The sequence below is a fragment of the Typha latifolia genome, chromosome 1, assembly GCF_019914945.1.
Source record: "Typha latifolia isolate L0001 chromosome 1, TyphaL0001v2, whole genome shotgun sequence".
Classification (NCBI taxonomy): Eukaryota; Viridiplantae; Streptophyta; class Magnoliopsida; order Poales; family Typhaceae; genus Typha; species Typha latifolia.
In genome coordinates, this window is record NC_133086.1 from 8,471,523 (window position 1) to 8,492,192 (window position 20,670).

At 36.6% G+C, this 20,670-nt stretch overlaps 3 protein-coding genes across 3 annotated transcripts; 2 read left to right on the top strand and 1 right to left on the bottom strand.

Moving 5' to 3' along the window:
* LOC140780340 (wall-associated receptor kinase-like 20) lies at window positions 1-2,672 on the top strand. Its single transcript, XM_073125804.1, has 3 exons — window positions 1-936; window positions 1,030-1,098; window positions 1,410-2,672. The coding sequence occupies exons 1-3, from the start codon at window positions 132-134 to the stop codon at window positions 2,477-2,479; spliced, it is 1,944 nt and encodes a 647-aa protein (XP_072981905.1). The 5' UTR covers window positions 1-131; the 3' UTR covers window positions 2,480-2,672.
* An 8,578-nt stretch (window positions 2,673-11,250) lies between these two features.
* LOC140780312 (CASP-like protein 5B1) lies at window positions 11,251-11,889 on the bottom strand. The gene is made up of 3 exons (XM_073125763.1): window positions 11,762-11,889; window positions 11,565-11,697; window positions 11,251-11,454 (listed from the first exon to the last, which is right to left on the bottom strand). Exons 1-3 carry the CDS (start codon window positions 11,887-11,889, stop codon window positions 11,251-11,253), a joined length of 465 nt encoding a protein of 154 aa, XP_072981864.1.
* A 3,652-nt stretch (window positions 11,890-15,541) lies between these two features.
* Window positions 15,542-17,159, top strand: LOC140794651 (uncharacterized protein At2g39795, mitochondrial-like). The gene is made up of 3 exons (XM_073147174.1): window positions 15,542-15,887; window positions 16,327-16,694; window positions 16,811-17,159. Exons 1-3 carry the CDS (start codon window positions 15,642-15,644, stop codon window positions 16,968-16,970), a joined length of 774 nt encoding a protein of 257 aa, XP_073003275.1. The 5' UTR covers window positions 15,542-15,641; the 3' UTR covers window positions 16,971-17,159.
* Window positions 17,160-20,670: the final 3,511 nt, after the last annotated feature.

The following is a 20,670-nucleotide window of genomic DNA, read 5'->3' on the forward strand; positions in this document are numbered from 1 at the left end:
CCCCCCATCAAGACGCACCCATCCATCCCAACTTCCAAAATTTAATAACTCTACCTCTCACATGTTATTGAATACTTTAAAAACAAATTACCTTCTCTTTCTCTCTGTTTCTCTGTTTCTCTCTCTCTCCCATGGCCGCGTCTCTTCGTCCCCTCTTCTTCTTATTCTTCTTCTTCTTCGTCTTCCTCCTGATCCTATCCATGGTGCATGCGAAGGTTTGCCCTCCATGTGGGTCGACCCCAGTCCCCTTCCCTTTATCCACCTCTCCCACCTGCGGCGATCCCTCTTACTCAATCCTTTGCTCCAAAAACAACAACAATTCCACGCTCTTGTTTCAATCGCTTAACTTCACTTACCGCATCACCTCCATCTCCCCCGCCAGCCAACGCCTCGTCATCTCCCCCTCCCTCTTCCTCTCCTCCTCCTCCTGCCTCTCCTCTGACCTCGCCTCCAACGGCATCCAGCTCAACTCCTCCCTCCCCTTCAACGTCACCGGCAGCAACACCATCATGCTCCTCAACTGCACCTCCCAGCTCCTCCTCTCCCCGCTCAACTGCTCTTCCAACTCCCTCTGCCACATCTACGCCTCCGCCGCCTCCTCCTCCGCCGCCGCCTGCCGCTCCCTCCCCCTCTGCTGCACCTTCGTCGCCGGGGGCTCCTCCACCTCCTACGCCGTGCGGGTCGCCGCGGTGTCCTGCTCCGCGTACCGGAGCTTCGTTGACCTGGATCCGACCCGGCCAGCGGCCACGTGGGGGGACCGGGCCGGGGTGGAGCTGCAGTGGGCGTCGCCTCGGGAGCCGCTCTGCCGGTCGCATGCGGACTGCGAGGATGGGGTTAATGCGACCTGCGCGGTGGACCCCGCAGCCAACGGGGTCAAGCGCTGCTTCTGCGTTGGTGGGCTCGTGTGGAACCCCATCGCTGGCACGTGTGCTCCCAGTGAGTATCCAACGCCCCTTTTAATTTTGAATTTTGTCTCTCTTTCTTTCTTGATTGATTAATTGATTGGGATTTGGTTGGTTTGTAATGTAGATGTGACGGATTGCGCCGCCAGCGCAGGAGGGTGCGGTGGATCGACCAACCATGGGCCGCTAATCGCAGGCTAGTTTCTTTCTTGTACTCGGTTTTAAGATAGATAGATACCAAGAAGGTTGACCAGAAGCTAGTAAAAGGTTGATTTTCTTCGTTGTCATAACCTGGCTAGCTAGTAATGTAATGAGTGAGTATTAGTTATGTATGCGCGCATGACAGCCTGCATTTATTTGTATAAATTTAATTTGACCTCAAGTTTATTGGGCCGTAGTTTAAAAAAGAAGAGGAGAAGTAAATAATAATATGTTATATCTTGCGTTGGATTAGGATAGAGAATAGTACTCTTTTAACATTATTCTACAATATATTCATTCATTTAGGCCTGGTGTGTGGTCTTAGCGTGGTCCTGCTTGCGATCGTGGCCGGCCTCCTGCTCTACCGCCGGCAACGCCGCATCCGCCAGGCCCGCGAGCGCCTCACCAAGGAGCGCGAGGAGATCCTCAACGCCAACAACATGAGCGGCCGCTCCGCCAAGAATTTCACTGGCAAGGAGATCAAGCGCGCCACGGCCAACTTCTCCCCCGCCAACCTCCTCGGTACGGGCGGTTTCGGCGAGGTCTACAAGGGCATCCTCGACGACGGCACCCTTGTCGCCGTCAAATGCGCCAAGCTCGGGAACACCAAGTCGACCGACCAGGTCCTGAACGAGGTCCGGATCCTCTCCCAGGTCAACCACCGCAGCCTCGTCCGCCTACTCGGCTGCTGCGTCGACCTCGAGCAGCCCCTCATGGTGTACGAGTTCATTCCCAACGGCACCCTCTACGACCACCTCCACGGCCTCCGCCCCCTCCTCCCCTGGCGCCGCCGCCTCTCCATCGCCCACCACACCGCCGAGGGCCTCGCCTACCTCCACTCCTCCGCCGTCCCCCCCATCTACCACCGCGACGTCAAGTCCAGCAACATACTCCTCGACGACAAGCTCAACGCCAAGGTCTCCGACTTCGGCCTCTCCCGCCTCGCCGAGCCCGGCCTCAGCCACGTCTCCACCTGCGCCCAGGGGACCCTCGGCTACCTCGATCCGGAGTACTACCGCAACTACCAGCTCACCGACAAGAGCGACGTGTACAGCTTCGGCGTCGTGCTCTTGGAGCTGCTGACTTCGCAGAAGGCGATCGACTTCGGCAGGGAATCGGACGACGTGAACCTGGTGGTGTACGCGCAGAGGAAGGTGGAGGAGGAGAGGATGATGGAGATCGTGGATGGGGCGGTCAAGGAAGGCGCGAGCCAGGTGGAGTTGGACACCATTAAAGCGTTGGGGTTCTTGGCGATGGGTTGCTTGGAGGAAAGGAGGCAAAACCGGCCATCCATGAAGGAGATAGCGGAGGAGATCGAGTATATTATGAGCATTGAATCTGCAGGTGGTGCCGACCAGCAAATGCAGCTTATATAATGCGTCACTTCAAACTGTTTGCATGTCACCTAGCTAGGCTCAATTTTTTAGATAGTTTAAATCCCAAGCTTCTGGTTCAATCGTCATCTAAGTTTTGTAGTTATATCCTAACATCTAAGCTTATGTGTACGTAGCATGCGACTTTTAAATATCTAAAACTAATAGAGTACTCAGACACAGCAAAGCTTGCATATTTCCATTATGGTAAGCAAAAGTTACGGGAGGATATAATATTATTAAGCCGTCTACGTACGTACCGATTGTTCATAAAAAAAGAAAAGAAAAAGAAAACACATGTGAAGGTATAAATAGAGTACACTTATTAAAAGAACACCATGACACACATATCTATTTAAATCTTAGGCAATAATATCACTCCTTTACTTAAGTAAAAATCAGAAGAAATATTAAAAAGCAAAAGCATAGATGAACGCCAAGACTTCAACGTGGAAAAATCCAAATGGGAAAAAACCACGGATCAAAACTAATCATTAGAATAATGACAGTTATTACTCACAAAACAACCCGTCGATCCCCACGACTTTATTCCTCTCAGTCTTGCTCGCTAGAACCCATGATTCACCACTTGTCGTGATTGATATCCAACCTCAGTAACCCTCGAGATTGATCTTTTATCTAGATAGCCCTTAAGACGAAAGTTTAAACCTTGTAGAAGAGTCAGACCTTGTTGGTTAAAGAAATAATGTAGCCACAAGAATTCTCTTTCAAAATTGCTTCACCAACCACCATAAAGTTACGGCATCACAATGCTTATATATGATCTCCAATATAGAGCCAAATATAAGTCTTATCCAAACTCATGAAAGTCCAAAAATTGCAAACTTCGTACGTGCGTTCGAACGCGGCCCGAGTGCGTTCGAACAGCCTGACTTGATCTTAGGTGCGTTCGAACGCGGCGGCTTGATTTTCACAAGTTGCGTTCGAATGGGCAAGTACACTCCTCTAGATGTGTGAACGTGCTGTGAACGTAGCAGGGTGCGTTCGAACGACCCTTGACTACGTTCGAACGTGCACAAAAATAGCACTCTTTGTCTGTGCGAACGCTAGTGCTCGTGTTCGAACGCGCTTGTGAACGCCACTCTCTATCTATGAGAAAGCCAGTGCTCGCGTTCGAACGCACTTGTGAATACCACTCTCTGTCTGTGCAAATGCCAGTGCTCGCGTTCGAACGCACTTTGAACGTCACTCTCTATCTATGCAAACACGGTGTGAACGCGTTGTGAATGCGGTGTGAACGCGAAGACTTTTCTCGTTTAATTTTACAATTTGTTAAACAAAATACTTTCTAGACTTGTATATTTGCTCATGTACATGTATAAAAATACTTAGAATATTTTGTACACAATTGCCAATACTAAAAACCTAACAATCTCCCCGTTGGCAATTTGTGACAAAACATATAGTTTTCAATAGTTACAAAGAATCCTAAATAAGCATTCAACAAGTCTAAAAATTTTAACACTTCAATCCTTGTAAATAAAAAAAATATATCAATCCAAGATCAAGTGAAAATAACTTGAAGTGTAAGATCATACATCCACTAAACAATAATGAAAGTCACTAAGCAATTCAAACACAATAATGCATGTCAAGTCACCAATTCAAACACAATAATGCAATTCAAGTCACTAAGCAAATTAATATACAATGTACTCCCCCTAAACATCTAAACTCACTCCTTACTCCACTCTCCCCCCCTGAACACACGATCTCTTCTCTAAACCTTCCATTTTTTGACACAAATTACCAAAGGCTAAGAACTAGGAGAAAACTGACGATGGAGAATCGACAACACCGAGTCGAGCACTGTCCCCTAACAAGCTTGCTTAGCCCGTAAGTCATGCATGGCTAACTATAAGTCCTTCACCTAAGTGCTAAGCTGATCAAACCATTTAGAGAAATATGGAAACTCTCCCTCAAGGTGATATGAGTCATCGTCAGAGCTGTCATCAAAGTTGTCTCGGTGTGATCGACATTCAGCGGCAAAAGAGGAGGTCGGCTTGTAAGGAGACGATGGATCATGAGCTTGACTCCTCTTAATTGTGATCCAATCTAATAGTTTCTGGGTAGTAACTGATGCTTCTATCGTGTCCACTCTCACACCACTCTACGTGCACAGTTTGGTGATGAAAATACCAAATGGCAAACCCTCGTGAGGAGCTTCTTTTTGTGCAGCTGTCACAATAGAATCATATATAATAGCAGCCAAATCAATCAAAACTCCTAACAACATCGCATGAAGGAGGAAGGCCCAGTCCTGACTGATACTGGAATGTCGAGTCTTCGAAGTGATATTATATAAACAGATGAGATGTAACATGCAAGCCACAGATGTCAGTTTTGCATGGGCATCATTTTACCTATCCACTATTCCCCTTGTATTAATACATCACCAACATAATCTTAAACAATAGGAAGAGGCTCAGTAGAGGGATACTCGAACTCGCCATTATGAAGTTGGAATTCAGCACGGATGACGTCGGAGTCCAAGTACACGGATACCCTTTGGACTATGGACCGTATACATCATTCCAAAAAAGTGGCATTACTGTAAAACTCTCGGACAACCTCCACATAGGCTATCCCGTCCATCCGACACACTATCAGCAGCATTTGATGAGAGAACTTGGGAGCCTTGGCTTCTTAGAAACTATAGCCTTTTTAGGCATTCTATAGAGAAAAAATAAATCTCAAGATTTAACACATGCCCAAAGCATACAAAAAAATAACAAGAAAGCCAAAAAATCCTAGAAACCATGAAAGCCCTAAGTGAATCCATCTTTAACTAGAAAAAGCAAATTTGTCACATTTAATCGCTCAAGAAACATCAAGATATAAATTCTATCGTGATCAAAACTTGAAAACGCACGAAATCAACCTAGATCAAGAGGCTAATTTGAATAAAAAATAAGAAAGTATTCACGATCATACCTTGCAAAAAAATGATGAAAAACTGAATGATTCGACCAAAAGACTCTAGATCCGAAGGAGAAATAGTCTTTGAAAGAGTTTGGAGTGAAAAATTTGATGAAAAACGTAAAGATCTTGAAGTTTTGGGAGAGTGGAAAGGAAGTGATTCTAGGGTTTAAAAGGAGAAAGATGAAAACCCTTGGGTTCGGACGCAATATTTAAAAAACCCACGAGTGTGTTCGATACGTGTTCGAACGTGCCAATCACCGCGTTCGAACTCAAGAAGCTAGCATTCAAACGCCAATTCTTTTTTAAATCAGTAAAAAAAATCTAAAAAATATTTTTCGAGATGCACTTCTAAAAATTCAAAATAAATTCAAAACATAAAATATGACAATAAAATGAAATAAGTCATACACAGATCAATCAAATCATCAAAAGCATCTTATGGTCAACTCTAATGCATCACTCAAATTATAAATTAATCTTGATTGATTATAATAATATGCATATGCAAGTTGAGCATAAACAACATGGAACAATCTTCTTAAACAAACTTTCCTATTTAAATAATGATGCAACATAGTAGTTAAACCGATTTAGTATATAATTTTGCACATTTTGACTTATTCACCAGAACTTGGCAAAAAAAATTCCTGTATTTTTTTCACTGAAACTAATAGGTGCAATGATGGCTTTCACACATGAGTAGGTAGCCCTTTTCTTGTAGTACATATTAAACAATGTGCAAACAGATATTCACATATATCACCCTTTTTTTTTGAAAATTTTTTAAGTAATATACTGAGTCAAACTGGACTCTAAACAATATGACTTTCACACTAACTCATTGTAACCCTTTTCATTGATCTTTTATAAACACATTTCTGATGACTAAGCATGAGGTCAAACTGTGCAAATCAAGGTCAATAGTGAGCTATCTAATAAAATATTTTATGATGTCATACTCACTCAAAAATATACACACATTATTAGTGCATTAAATTTAATTTAATTATTATAGAAGTCGAGAGAGTGAATAAATAAAAAATGACACAATATACTACAAGAGGATAAAATTGACTATAATAACTCATAATTAGAAAAAAAAAGTCATATTTATATGTCAAGAATATATTTTTGAATCTAGAAGTGCATCATTTTTTTTTAAAAGAAACTCTCGACAAATCTAGAACTGAAACAAAAAAAAATAATTTAGAGTAAACGAAAAACCTAAAAAATGAAAAGAAATAAAAACACGCAAACCAAAACACAAATCCCTAAAGGAATCAATTCAAAGCACACAAATCGCTAAAGTAGCACGAAGATACTCAAATCTCTATACATCCAAAGGTTTTGTAAACAAATCTATTACTTTGTCTTCAACTAACTCTCGTATAAAATAATGTCGAATATCAATGTGTTTTGTACGCGAGTGTTGAATATAATTTTTTAATATATTAATAGCACTCATGTTGTTACAATAAAGCACTATAGTATCTTGTTCAATGTCATAATCCTTGACCATCTGTTTCATCCACAATAACTAAGAACAATAACTGTCCGTTGCAATGTACTCGGCCTCTGCAATGTCAACGTCATGTGTACCTGCAGGAACAAAAATAGAAGTAACTTCAGTTTTGTCAGACATGGTTTCATCTATAATAATATTAGCAGATTACATAACAATAGAAGTGTCAAGATTGAATACTCTGTAGGCTTTGCTATTATTAGAATACAATAAGAAGATGCCCTCACTACTCCTAGTGTTAAATTTAGTCAAGTGTTCTCAATCACGCAAGATATATTATTTGCTACCAAATACTCGAAAAATATTTAACACTAATTTTCTTACCTTTCTAGATTTCATATATAGTCATTTTTGTAGTTGGACTTAGATAAACACGATTTATCACATGTACCGCTGTATTGACCGCCTCAGCCCAAAACATTTGAGGAACATTTTTAAAATGAAGCATAACCCTAGCCATTTCCTACACAACACGGTTCTTTCTCTCTATAATCTCGCTATGTTGTGGAGTTAAAAGAGCTAAAAATTCATGCTGAATACCAAGAGAATCACAAAATATAGAATTTTTTTTTTTCAAATTCTCTAGCATGATCAGAACGAATCCTAACTAAGGTAGTAGATTTTTCATTCTGCAGTTTCAAGCATAGTAATTTAAAAACTTCAAAGGTTTTAGACTTCTCACGTAAAAAGGCAACAGAGATATATTTGGAGAAATCATCGACCATTAAGAATATATACCGTTTACCTCTAAGACTTTCCATTTTTGTTGGACTCATTAAGTCCATGTGGACTAATTGTAGCACACAGTCAGTGGCAGTTGTATTTACTTTCTTGTGTGAGATCCTAATTTATTTTCCAATTTGACATGGACCGCACACACCTTTTGACATTTCCTTCATCTTAGGTATTCCTCTTACCACTTTTTGTTTGGACAAAATAAATAATTTCTTGTGATTCACATGTCCAAGACGTTGATGCCAAAAATCTGCAATGTCAAAATAAACACTGTTACATTTCAGATTATGTAAAGTTCTAACAACATAGTAATTAATAGATATTCTATATCCAAAATATATAACATTACTATCATGATCTAGAATAGTACAATCATTTTTGGAAAATTTTACTTCATAACCTTCATCACAAAATTAACTGGTACTCGGTAGATTTGCTTTCAAGCCCTTAACATAAAAAACATTTTCAAGAATAAGAACACCTGGAGTACTTACCTTTCCCTTACATATTAGCTTGGATGAATTACCATCTTCAAATGTCACAACTCCCCCTTCATGCTATTCGAGATTAGAAAATAAGGATTTGTCGCACGACATATGTTTTGAACAGCTACTGTTTAAATACCACAAGTCATAATTTAAAGCTTTCAAGGCAGTATGCACAACATAACATTTCAAGTCACTTTTCTTGACCCATATGGCATTTGTTTTCACCCCATAAATGGACACACTCCTAAGTTTTTGTAAAAAATTATAATGAGGTCGAATATGCCATAAAATACCACAATAAAAATATGTCGGAACAAACTATTTTTTACTCACCTTTTGTTGAGGAGTATTCTAAAGTTTACCTTTTGCGTCATTGAAAATTTACCAATTTGTTGATTCATCTTCAGTTTAGAGACATTCATCCATAATTGCTTTGTAAATGCGGTTGATGATCTCAAGTTTTATTCCTTTCGTCTACCTACAGAAATAAAGACAGTTTTATTATTATTTAAATTACCAGTGTATCCAACTCCATACATGTCTTTTCTAGAAATCTAAGCGTTTAAAATCTCATCAAGTTTATTCTTTCCTTTAAGAAATGTCACTTCCTTCTGCATTTGCTTTAGTTCAATTTCATCAGCCTTCATCTTATATTTCGCATCGTCAAGTTGTTAAGTAAGGTTTTTGACACATTCAAGTTCCAATTTGTACTTCTACTCAAATTGATTTCTTTCTGGTTCGATTATCTTGAGTCGTTAAAATAGTTTAAGATTACTCTTCTTAAGTTTGAATGACTCTAGGTACAAATCATTTTATGTCTTTTGTATTTCTAATTATTCTTCTTCAGCTGGTAACACAATCTGATCATCTGTACCATCAGAATCAATAACAGAGTCAGTATTAAAAGGAGAGGAGACGAAAGCTACAAATTTCTCTTAGTCTTTCTCAGAATTATCATTAGATTCATCTGAGTCATCCCAAGTAACTTTTATAGCTTTATCCTTCCTCTTAAGACGATTAGGGCATTCTTGTGCAATGTGTCTAAAATCAGAACATTCAAAACAACGAACTTTATTATCAGAATTTTTATTTTTTTATTTCACATTGTTGTTACTCACCCTAGTATTCAAACTCACAGGATTCTTCTTTTTCACAAAAACTTTGTTTTTCTCAAATTTTTTAGCATTTAACTTGTTTGGCTTCCAGAAAAATTTATTAAACTTTTTAACAAACATGGCCAACATTTCAACATCTAAATTACCTTCATTATCAGACTCCTCTAAATTTTATTCAACAGTGGTTAGGGTCATACCTTTGGATTTCCTAGGTTTTGAAAGACTAGACTCAAATGTTTGTAGATTTCCTACAAATTGTTCAACCTTAATAGAATCGATTTCCTTACTTTTTTCAATAGCTGTAACTTTCGCCTGAAACCTTTCTAGAAGGGACCTAAAGATCTTACGAACAATTCTGTTTTTAAGAATTTTTTCTTATAGGTTGAAACTAGAGTTGACTATATCACTCAGTTTTGCATAGAACTCATTAAATATCTCATTCTTCTCCATATGTAGAGTTTCAAAACTACTAGTCAACCTTTGAAGTTTCGAAAGTTTTACAGCTATGGTTCCTTAGTGAATAATTTCTAAGATCGTCCAAGTTTCTTTCATTATCTCACAAGTAAAAATTCTTTTAAATTCTTTCGAGTAAACATAACTAAAAATTGCATTTATTCTCTTGCTATTCCATCCAACTTTTTCATAATTTGCCATATCCCACGACTCCAAAAATTTCTCAACAAGCTTATCATTCACCATGTACATTAGTGTACTCCAACTATTCACAACGGCAATCCATACACGCTTATATATAAATTTTAAGTAAGCTCTCATCCTAGCTTTCCAATATCCATAATTTGATTCATCTAGAATAGGAAGTCTAATAGACGATTGTCCATCTCTATAAAAATTCATGCCTATCTGATCTCTCTCTAAAGGTGAGAAAACATACTCTGATACCAATTGAAAGAACACCTAGACACACATATGTATCTAAACCCTAGGCAATGATATCACTCCTTTGCTTAAGTAAAAATCGGAAGAAATATTAAAAAGTAAAAGCAGAGATAAACACCAAGATTTTAACGTGGAAAAACCCAAACGGAAAAAAATTACGGATCCAAATTTGGATCAAAACCAATCATTAGAATAATGACAATTAAAAGACTGACTCACAAAACAACCTGTCGATCCCCACGACTTTGTTCCTCTTAGTCTTGCTCGCTAAAACCCACGATTCACTGCTTCTCGTGATTGATATCCAACCTCGGTAGCCTTCAAGATTAATCTTTCGTCTAGATAGCCCTTAAGACGAAAGTTTAAACCTTGTAGAAGAGTCAAACCTTGTTGGTTAAAGAAATAATGTAGCCACAAGAATTCTCTTTCAAAATTGCTTCACCAACCACCATAAAGTTAGGGCATCACAATGCTTATATATGATCTCCAATATAGAGCCAAATATAAGTCTTATCCAAACTCATGAAAGTCCAAAAATTGCAAACTTCGTAGGTGCGTTCAAATGCGGCTCGAGTGCATTCGAACGACTTGACTTGATCTTAGGTGCGTTCGAACGCGGCGGTTTGATTTTCACAGGTTGCGTTCGAACGGGCAAGTACACTCCTCTAGATGTGTGAACGCGCTGTGAACATAGTAGGGTGCGTTCAAACGGTCATTGACTGCGTTCGAACACGCGCAAAAACAACACTCTCTAACTGTGCAAACGTTAGTGCTCGCATTCGAATGCGCTTGTGAACGTCACTCTCTAACTGTGCGAACGTCAGTGCTCACGTTCGAACGCGCTCAAGAATAGCACTCGCTGTCTGTGCGAACGTCAGTGCTCGCGTTCGAACGCGCGTGAACGTCACTCTCTGTCTGTGCGAACGCGGTATGAACGCAAAGACTTTTCTCCTTTATTCTTGCAATTCTTCAAACAAAATACTTTCTAGACTGGTATAAATGTTCATGTACATGTATAAAAATACTTAGAATATTTTGTACACAATTGCCAACACTAAAATCTAACACCTATTCTTAATGTACTAAAGTTGCACGAATCGTAATCATAACTTGTGCAGAGAAGAAGCTCAACAGCCCTGAAGCCAGTGCCATAATTTCAGAGATTAATGCCTTTTTACAAGCACCCTCCATAGATTGGCACATTCTAGTATCTCTTGTAAGAAAAATTGTCACGCCTAGTGAAGAGAATGCCGCTGCAAGTGTCAGATGCGCAGTTACCTAGAAATAGCAGGCGATTGATCATAAGTCATAGCAAATAAGGTATGTGAAGAAACAAAAGTCAAGTAGTAATTAATTCCGAGTACGTATATGAGCTTGCACGTATTTACCCAGTCACCAATTGCTAAGATTGTGAGAAGACTGCGATCCTGAAGATTTGCTCCAACCCTCAAGTTGTTGATATCGTAGCAGACGAATGCAAAGCTCCACAGGGCTTGAATGACCATTGCAAGTGCGGATAAGCTGAAATCAAACGTTATTAAATGTTAATAAATGGAGAAGATGGAGGGATGGAGAAGAGATGTACTTGAACACTCTATATTCTGTCCGCCGAGGAAAACTGTTCAATCGTATGAAGGCGACTGATGCAGCAGCGAGGAGGCACCTCGCCAGCCTAATTGACAACCCAAGTCGTGTGCCAGGGGCACCTCCCATTGTCATCTTCCTCACTACTTCTCTCAGGGACGACAAGTGAAAAGATAACAACAAGTGGTGTCTTGAGGTTTAAGATATCGATGAGAGTTGGAAGGCATTAAGATTAAAGTGCGTGTGTTTCTCATTTGGGAGATGGGAGTTGTCTTGTGGTTTAAGATTTCTAGTTAATGCAAAGCATGGATATTTATGCCTACAGACATAAATATATAAGCTTCGTATTCGGAAATATAACTTCATGCATGCTATTATTCCAATGGTGGCCCAAAGTGGGAAAATTCAAATTAAGATGTTTATCTTTGTGAATAAGAATCAAGAGTAGGTTAATTTCTTCTTGCCAATATATGCATTCGACACACACATCTACCTTGCACAAATCATAGGCTTGATTTTCGCTTGATAAGGCTTAATCAATTTCAGTTTTTATTTGAAACGACTCAAGCTTGATCAATTGAATCAGATTAAAATCCATTTCAAGTTAAGCATGAGCTCTGATATCTGAACACATCAAACAAATTTAGCATTTATCTAGTTCATGTAATTTGAGATTTTATTACCATCATGAATATTAAGCTAGCTATTAGGTTTTTAGTGTTGGCAATTGTATACAAAATAATTTAAGTGTCTTTATACATATACATAAGCATTTATATAAGTTTTTAAAAGTATTTAGATTGAAGAATTTTAAGTTTTAGAAGAGAAAAGTCACCGCGTTTGCATTGCGTTAGCGTTCGCATCCATAGAGAATAGGTTTCGATCATTTGAACACGAGATCAGGCTGTTCAAACGTATCTTACATGCGTTCATAACGCGTTCACACATATAGAGGAGTGTATTTCCGTATTTAAATATACCTGAAAAAATTAAGTCATTATGTTCTAACGCACTCGAGCTGTATTCGAACACACCCATGTAATATACAAATTTCTAGAGTTACGTGAGTTTTGATATGACTTGAATTTGACATTATCTTACTAATCTATATAAGGGTTGGGATGTCCTAACCTTAGTGAGATTGGCAATTGCTCTTGATAAAGAGTTTTTTTAGTTACAATGTTCTTCCACCAACAAAATCCATCTCTTCTACAACGCACCAAACTTTCGTCATTTAGACTAAGGATCAATCTCGAGAGTTACTGAGATTGGAGATCAATCACGAGAAATAATGAATCGCGAGCTCTAGCAATCAAAATTGAGAAAAATAAAGTTGTGGAGATTAACGGATCGTTTTGTAAGTTAGTCTTGTAACTATTATAAGTTTAGTGATTGGTTTTAATCTAAGTTTGAATTCATAGTTTTTTCCGTTTGAGTTTTTTTCACGTAAAAATCTTAGCGTTCATCTTTACTTTACTCTTCAATATTTATTCCACACATTTATATAATCAAATGATTTCAATCATTACCTAGGGTTTAGATATATATGCGTTTTTAGATTTTTTTTCACTAGCAAATAATCTAATACTTAGTGTATGATACTTGCAACAAAATGTCTAACTTTAAATACCAATTAATGCGCCATTCAACAGCTAGCCCATAATTTATTCATCTATATATATAGTACTGCTCATCAAACATTGGGATATACATATATATCCATAAGCTTATCATTAACCAAGGATGGACCAAACCATGGCAATCGAGAAAGTTTATTTCAATGCATTGGTGGTGGCTTTGGGCACTTAGGGTTGCAAACAGGGCAGATTTCCAAGCAAGCGGACCTCTCCCAGTAGCACGGCTGGCCAACCAGCGCCAAACAGCAATAGCATCTGCCTCCTCCTTTGCATCTCCAACTAGCACATGGTTTGAAACTCAATTTGATCTCCTCGTTCATGCCTGTGGCTTCTTCACTTTTCTCACTTAATCCCTCGCTTAGTCTCGTAATCTCGCGGCCTAATTAATTTGAAACCCATCAAAATAGAAGAAGAAGAAGAAGAAGAAGAAGAAGAAGAAGAAGTTAATGTTATTTAACTTATTTTCTCAGGTGTTATTTAACACGTTGTTTGGAAACACCAGATCCGTGGAATTCAATTGATTTAATAGTCACTGTATTTGGATACTTTCGTATCAAAATTAACCATCATTTTGTCATATTCTTATTAATGCCTAAGTATACAATACAGAAAAAGAAACATAATAAATTGAGTTTCTCTCTCACTCTCTCTCTCTCTCTCTTTCCAAATAACATGATTCAATGGATTTCATTTCAATTCTATTATTCTTTAAATAGAGAAATTCATTTCCAAATAAAATAAATTGAATTATGTCTAAATGAAATCAATTATATTCCATATAGAATTAATTGTGCTGAGTTTGAATCCAACTATGCATCTATACTAATTACTTTCCTTCTACTTCCTAATGTTTAGTACAAATGAAAATAAATTATCTCCATACATGGGGAATATATTTATCTATAAAAAAACTGTGACCATATTTGTAATTTTTCTATTTGTGAAGTCAGACCTAATAATAATAATAATAATAATGTTATATATCATTAGAAAATATATATAGCTCATAGGATTTTCTTAAAAAAAATAGGAATTAATCTTTTTTATTAAGCCAATTGGGAAAAAATATGAAGACTTCAATTTTTTGCATGTATCTCTTAAAACATTTAACTCTTTGCATAGATATCTATTAAAAATCCATCTCTTTTATATGGATAGCTATGAAACATAATCAACCGGTTAAGGTTTCATCAAGTTAACCATCAGAAAAAAGATAATATTCTTAATTTTATTCTCTAAATTACTAAATTTTTAACTCATAGGTGTCGAAAAGTAACCTCAAAAGATGTACATAAAAATTATGAGTTTTGAAGAGTATAGACGTAAATAAGAAACTTTGAAGAGAAATATATACAAAAATAATATAAATATATGCAAAGAAGTATGATACAACTTTTATAAAAACATCTATGAGCAGTAAAGATTATACTTACACTGATGAAGAGCAACTAGACTCGCTAGAAGTGAGAGGAAAAGAGCCATACGGATGACCTCCATCCTAGTCATGGCTCTCAAAGGGTTGCTACTTATCTTTTCTATGGATAATAAAAACCTTCACCAGGGCAGGGCAGGGGTTTTATACACCATCGTCCTCTACAACCAGTTGGCAAATCTTCCAAATGTAGAAGAAACCTCAAGGCTATTTGCAATTGTGACACCTTGCCATAATTATTCTATCTCTCATTCGTTGCTTGAGATTAATGCCATAATGTCAATAATATGTATTAATCGTTGCATTAAAGATGATACCATTTAGAGTTTGGAGGGATAAATCTCTTCAATCCTCTCCACTGCTGCGTCATTGACACAAGAGGCGCCATCGTAGGGTGGCAGTCATTACGTGTTAATTGGGTTCTGATCGAGTCAAATTCAAACGTGAGCAATTTTATCTTTAACATAAATATGATTCGATTATTAAATAATTTATATATTTAATAATATAAATATAATTTAATATAACGTGTTTAATAAACGGAGCACAATAGTTTATAATTAGCATAAAAAATATTAATATAGGGTTAAATGCATTAAACTTGGAATGAAAATATTTTTACCATCATAATTTTTTTTATCACTATATCATATTGAAGTATCTTAAATAATTTTTTATTTCCATTAAATAAATATGTAAAGAAAAAGTTTGGGAGGCTAATTTGGTCAAAAACTCGCTCTCCTGCTTAAACCCTGATACCCGAACAGTTCTCTAGAACCCTAGCTCTCATTCCCTTGTTTCCTCCTACGACCATGGCGTTCCTTCGCGCCGCTCTCCGCCGTGCGTCCTCCTCCGCCACCGCTCTCGCTCTTCGTGGCGTCGCTGGGAGCACCCGTCGATCTCTCCACCCCTCCTCTCTCCTCCGTTCCCTTCCTCCGATGTCTCGAGCCGCTCCTTTCTCTACTGCTGTGGCGAAGAAGCCGAGCTCCGGCTCTACCCTCCTCCGTGTCATCGAATCCGAGATCAAGTGCGCCGAGGAGTGCGACGACCACGACCGGGTGAGAAACACCTTGTTCCCCTTTTCCCATCATCTCAATTTCGGAATCGCAAAATACTGAGATCATTTGCATCAATTCGCAACAAAAAAAGAAAAAAGAAGCTTTTTTTTTTTTTATTTCCTTTGGCAGTTCTCAAGATATATCAAATTCAAATCCTAAACTTGACAACACTTATGCATTATTTTAGTACTTGTAGTGGTAGGACTAATGTATTGAGAGTTGATAGATATGAAATTAGACAAATAAAGAGAGGAAGTTAAATCAAATTATATTTGAGATGGCAATTTTTGGACAATACCTAAAGATGACAGATGACAATACCTAAAGATGGGATTTTTGAACTTCTCTTGTCTTCGTTGTGGGCTTATGTTCGACAAAGATTTGTTATTCGAGATGGCAATGGTCGAGTATTCTACTACTTATGTTTGCACTGTAACAGGTAGAGGAAATACCAAAGGGATTCCCTTTTGAGATCAAAGATGACAAGGGAATGAATATAATTACCCTGAGGAGAAGCTATCAGCGTGAGGAAATTGAGGTTGTAGTTTCTATGCCCAGCCTTGTCACCGGAGAGGAGCCGGACAACGACAGAGAGGCTGATGATGATGAGGATGGGGATGACAAGGACAATGAGAAGCCCAGTCAGTCTAGCATTCCACTGACTGTTAATGTATCCAAAGGAGAGGGGCCAAATTTGGAATTCAACTGCACGGCATATCCAGATGAGATTGTGATCGATAGCATGTCTGTGAGGGAAAATAATCCATCTGAGGAAGAGATGATTGCCTATGAAGGCCCTGACTTCAAGTAAGCTTATAATTCTCTTACACGACTATTTGGAATGAACGTTCAGATGCACTAGATCGATTAGCTTCTTTAGAAGAACTAATAACTGATTTATTGTTCTTCTTTGTCTATTGTAGTGATCTGGATGAGAACCTGCAGAAAGCTTTTCACAAGTATTTGGAGATTAGAGGGATCTCACCCATGACTACCAACTTCTTGCATGAATACATGATAAACAAAGATAGCAGAGAGTATTTGCATTGGCTGAAGAATTTGAAGCAGTTCTTTGAGAAGTGAGAATTTTGAGAGGTCTGCCAACAGGAGGGAGCATGTTCTTTACACTTGATTACAAAGTTTAGCTACTTGTAATAATGTCAGCTGGTTAGATGACTTACGGCATATGTTACTCTGATCACTATATCCCTCAGATGAGTTCTGATGTTATTTTAATTCACTGCTTTCCTATATCATCCACTATTTCTTTTTCCTGGATGTCTTTTATGGCTTCTAATGACCCTTTTTATCTCATATTTCAGTAGCAAGGCGTTACTAAACTCTGTGGATGTAGGTTCTAGTACAATTGCCAGAGCTTTGGCAGTGATAGAAAAATTGTCCATGTCTGCAAAATGATCATTCTGCTGATATGTTTAGGCAATTTTCATATTGCTGCAGCCAATGAGTTGGCCAAACTAACTCGAGCTGGTTCTGTTAGCTCTTGTAACTGCTTGATCTGCTCCAAGGAGCTGAGCTCTTGCTCAAAGTCAAGCATACTGGTTGTCACCATCTTAATATCTTTTTATTATTTGGTAAGTTTGTGAGTCACTCTAACTTCTTGGCAAGATAAAGTAAATCTCGAAGTAAAGATAGCATAGAAGTAAAAAAAGAAAAAATAAATTTATCATTCATGAGCTCAAAGGTTAAATATGGGCTAGACAAAAGGGTAATCTTCTCTAGATATAGATATACTTAGGATCCACTAAGTTTTTAGTCAATATATTAAACTGTCTATTCTAGGTTTTAAGTCTTGTGTATCACTGAATAATTATTTCGAATTAAACGCTGTTGAGATTTGCTCCAAGCTGTTGCGCCTGTTTTTCAAGCTAACCGTATTGCTAAGCCAATAATCGAGTCGAGTCATTGAGCCAAATCACTAAATAATTTTTTTTATAATATTATTCGGGGATAGAGTTAAACTTATAATTTCCTTGATCATGAGAAAAATATTTACAAATCTACTAGAGTTAGTTGGTGAAAAAAAAAGACTTCAATAACACTTAGATAAGACAAGCTTTTTTAGTAAATTTTTTACTTCTATTTCATTCACTAAAACTTTAAGTAGTGGGTTTAAGTCTTTGTATAAGCAAAAGAAAATAATCGAGTCGAGTCGTTGAGCCAAATCACTAAATAGTATTTACAAATTTACTACAGTTACTTGGTGAAAAAAAAGACTTCAATAACACTTAGATAAGACAAGCTTTTTTAGTAAATTTTTTACTTCTATTTCATTCACTAAAACTTTAAGTAGTGGGTTTAAGTTCTTGTATAAGCAAAAGAAAATAATCGAGTCGAGTAGTTGAGCCAAATCACTAAATAGTATTTACAAATTTACTACAGTTACTTGGTGAAAAAAAAGACTTCAATAACACTTAGATAAGACAAGCTTTTTTAGTAAATTTTTTACTTCTATTTCATTCACTAAAACTTTAAGTAGTGGGTTTAAGTCCTTGTATAAGCAAAAGAAAATAATCGAGTCGAGTCGTTGAGCCAAACCACTAAATAATTTTCTTCACAATATTATTTGGGGATGGAGTCAAACTCATAACTTCCTTGGTCATGAGAAAAGTATTTACAAATTTACTAAAGTTAGTTGGTGAAAAAAAAGACTTCAATAACACTTAGATAAGACAAGCTTTTTTAGTAAATTTTTTACTTCTATTTTATTCACTAAAACTTTAGATGTATTTAAAATTAGTGGGTTTAAGTCCTTATATAAGCAAAAGAAAACTTGGCTATTTTAAATATTTTTTTTAAGTAGTTGGGAGGTTAAAGATTAGATCAAAGAAGTGTTATCCTTTGTCCTTATTAATCCAACAGATGATAAATTTGAGGCTTGTCGAGCAGTGGATAAGCTCGAGTTTTGCCTAATTACTGTAGTGCCCCTCGGATCCAGCTTTGCTATTGTATTAGTTACGCCCTTGGCATTTTGTATTGCTATTTCCTGTACTTATGACTAAAATTATTTTACCCCCTTATATTTCAAAAAGTCTCAAACTAGTCTTTATACTTATGATTAAGTTGAAAATTGTCAAGTTCTCTGTCAAAGTTAATGGAGCGCACTCAACCAAAATACCCTCATCGTGTTTTTTAAGAAAAATAGATAAGTTTCTTATTTGATATTTTTTTAACCTCATATTTGTCTTATTTTTAGATGTGATATAACTATTAAATTTTATAAAACTTAAATTCAATAAAACTTACTATATAGTTAGTATAATTTTGAAAGTAAGAGAAGAAAAACATAACAGTATTTTTGAAGAAAAATAAATGCTTATATAAGAGAAGGAGGTCATTTTTATCTGTAAAAAATTACAAATTGAGGGAATTCAACCCTTCATTTAATTTAAAAAATTTTTTAGATACTCCCCGTTTATTTGGATAGAAAGGTAACAATCTCACTTTAATGTAAGTATAAGAATTAGTTTGAAATTTTTTAAAGTATAAAATAAAATAATTTTGAACATAAGTACTTAAGAGTAAAATGAATAACTAATATAAAGTTTCGATGCTCTAAACTTATATATATATACTTCTCATATGAGATTCAATTAAGCTTTCATCAATATCAATTACATTCGTTTTTCTTTTTCATCTTTTAACGGGTATATCACATATTTAAAATGGACCAGTGATTAGAAAATTATGACCTTCCAAATTGTATAGTTTAGTTTAATGTTTTTAATAATAAAGTGCTCAGTTATTCATTATTTTATATAAAAAAAAGGCTAAAATCTTCTTTTCTTATTAAAGCTCTGAACTTTTTAGTATTTTTTTATAATTAAAACATTAATAAGATTAGTATCTTACAAACATCTAAAAATAAAATATATAAACTATATAAATTTTGGAAGAGGACTAATTTGGTAAAAAAAAAAAAAAAAAACTCTGCTCTCACCTCTCTAAATCCTGTATCTTTGACTACAATTTTGCAACGCAAAAGATTATTGTTATCGTGTAGTGAAAGTGGCAGCCGGGTAGTTGGCTAATTAATTAATAAAGTCTTTCCTTTCTCTCTTTGTTTGGTTTCACACTAACTTCCGAGCTCGATTAGTTAGTATTATATTTTAGTCTTAATTTTAAAAAAATAAAAAGATGTTTGATTGCTGGACCAATTTAGGAGTTTATAAACTAATTCAAAGATGGTCTCTAAATTCAAAACAAACATGTCTTCTAAGGCTAGAAAACCAATCCCGAAAGCTCTCAATCTATTGCACACAAAACTGGTAAATAAAATAGAGCTTTTATTATAGTGTGTAATAATATAAAATTAAAATATAGGTTAGCAAATAAAAAAAAATGATAATGAATAGATGAGGAGAGAGAATGGTTGAAATAATCGTTGATTAAAATAATGTCGTTTTTAATAAAATAATAATCAATAAATATAAAAATATTAAATAAAAATAAGAGAGAAGAGAGATGTAAATATTAGTATATTAATATAGATTTAAATGGTTGTTTATTTGCTATGCCAGTTTAACAAACTCCATATTCACCTCCTTTTTCTCGTGTATTTATAAAAACACTACTTTTTATTCATTTAAAAGGAAGGAGAAAATAAAATAGTTTCATATTAACTACAAGGGAAAAAAAACAAGAGCATCTTAACCAAGAAAAGGACAATTATATCAAGAATATGAGGAGGTGGATAGCAATAAGGCTAATATATAGGTGGTGATTTGCAAATGATCCTATATTATTATTAACTGTTTATACTAAC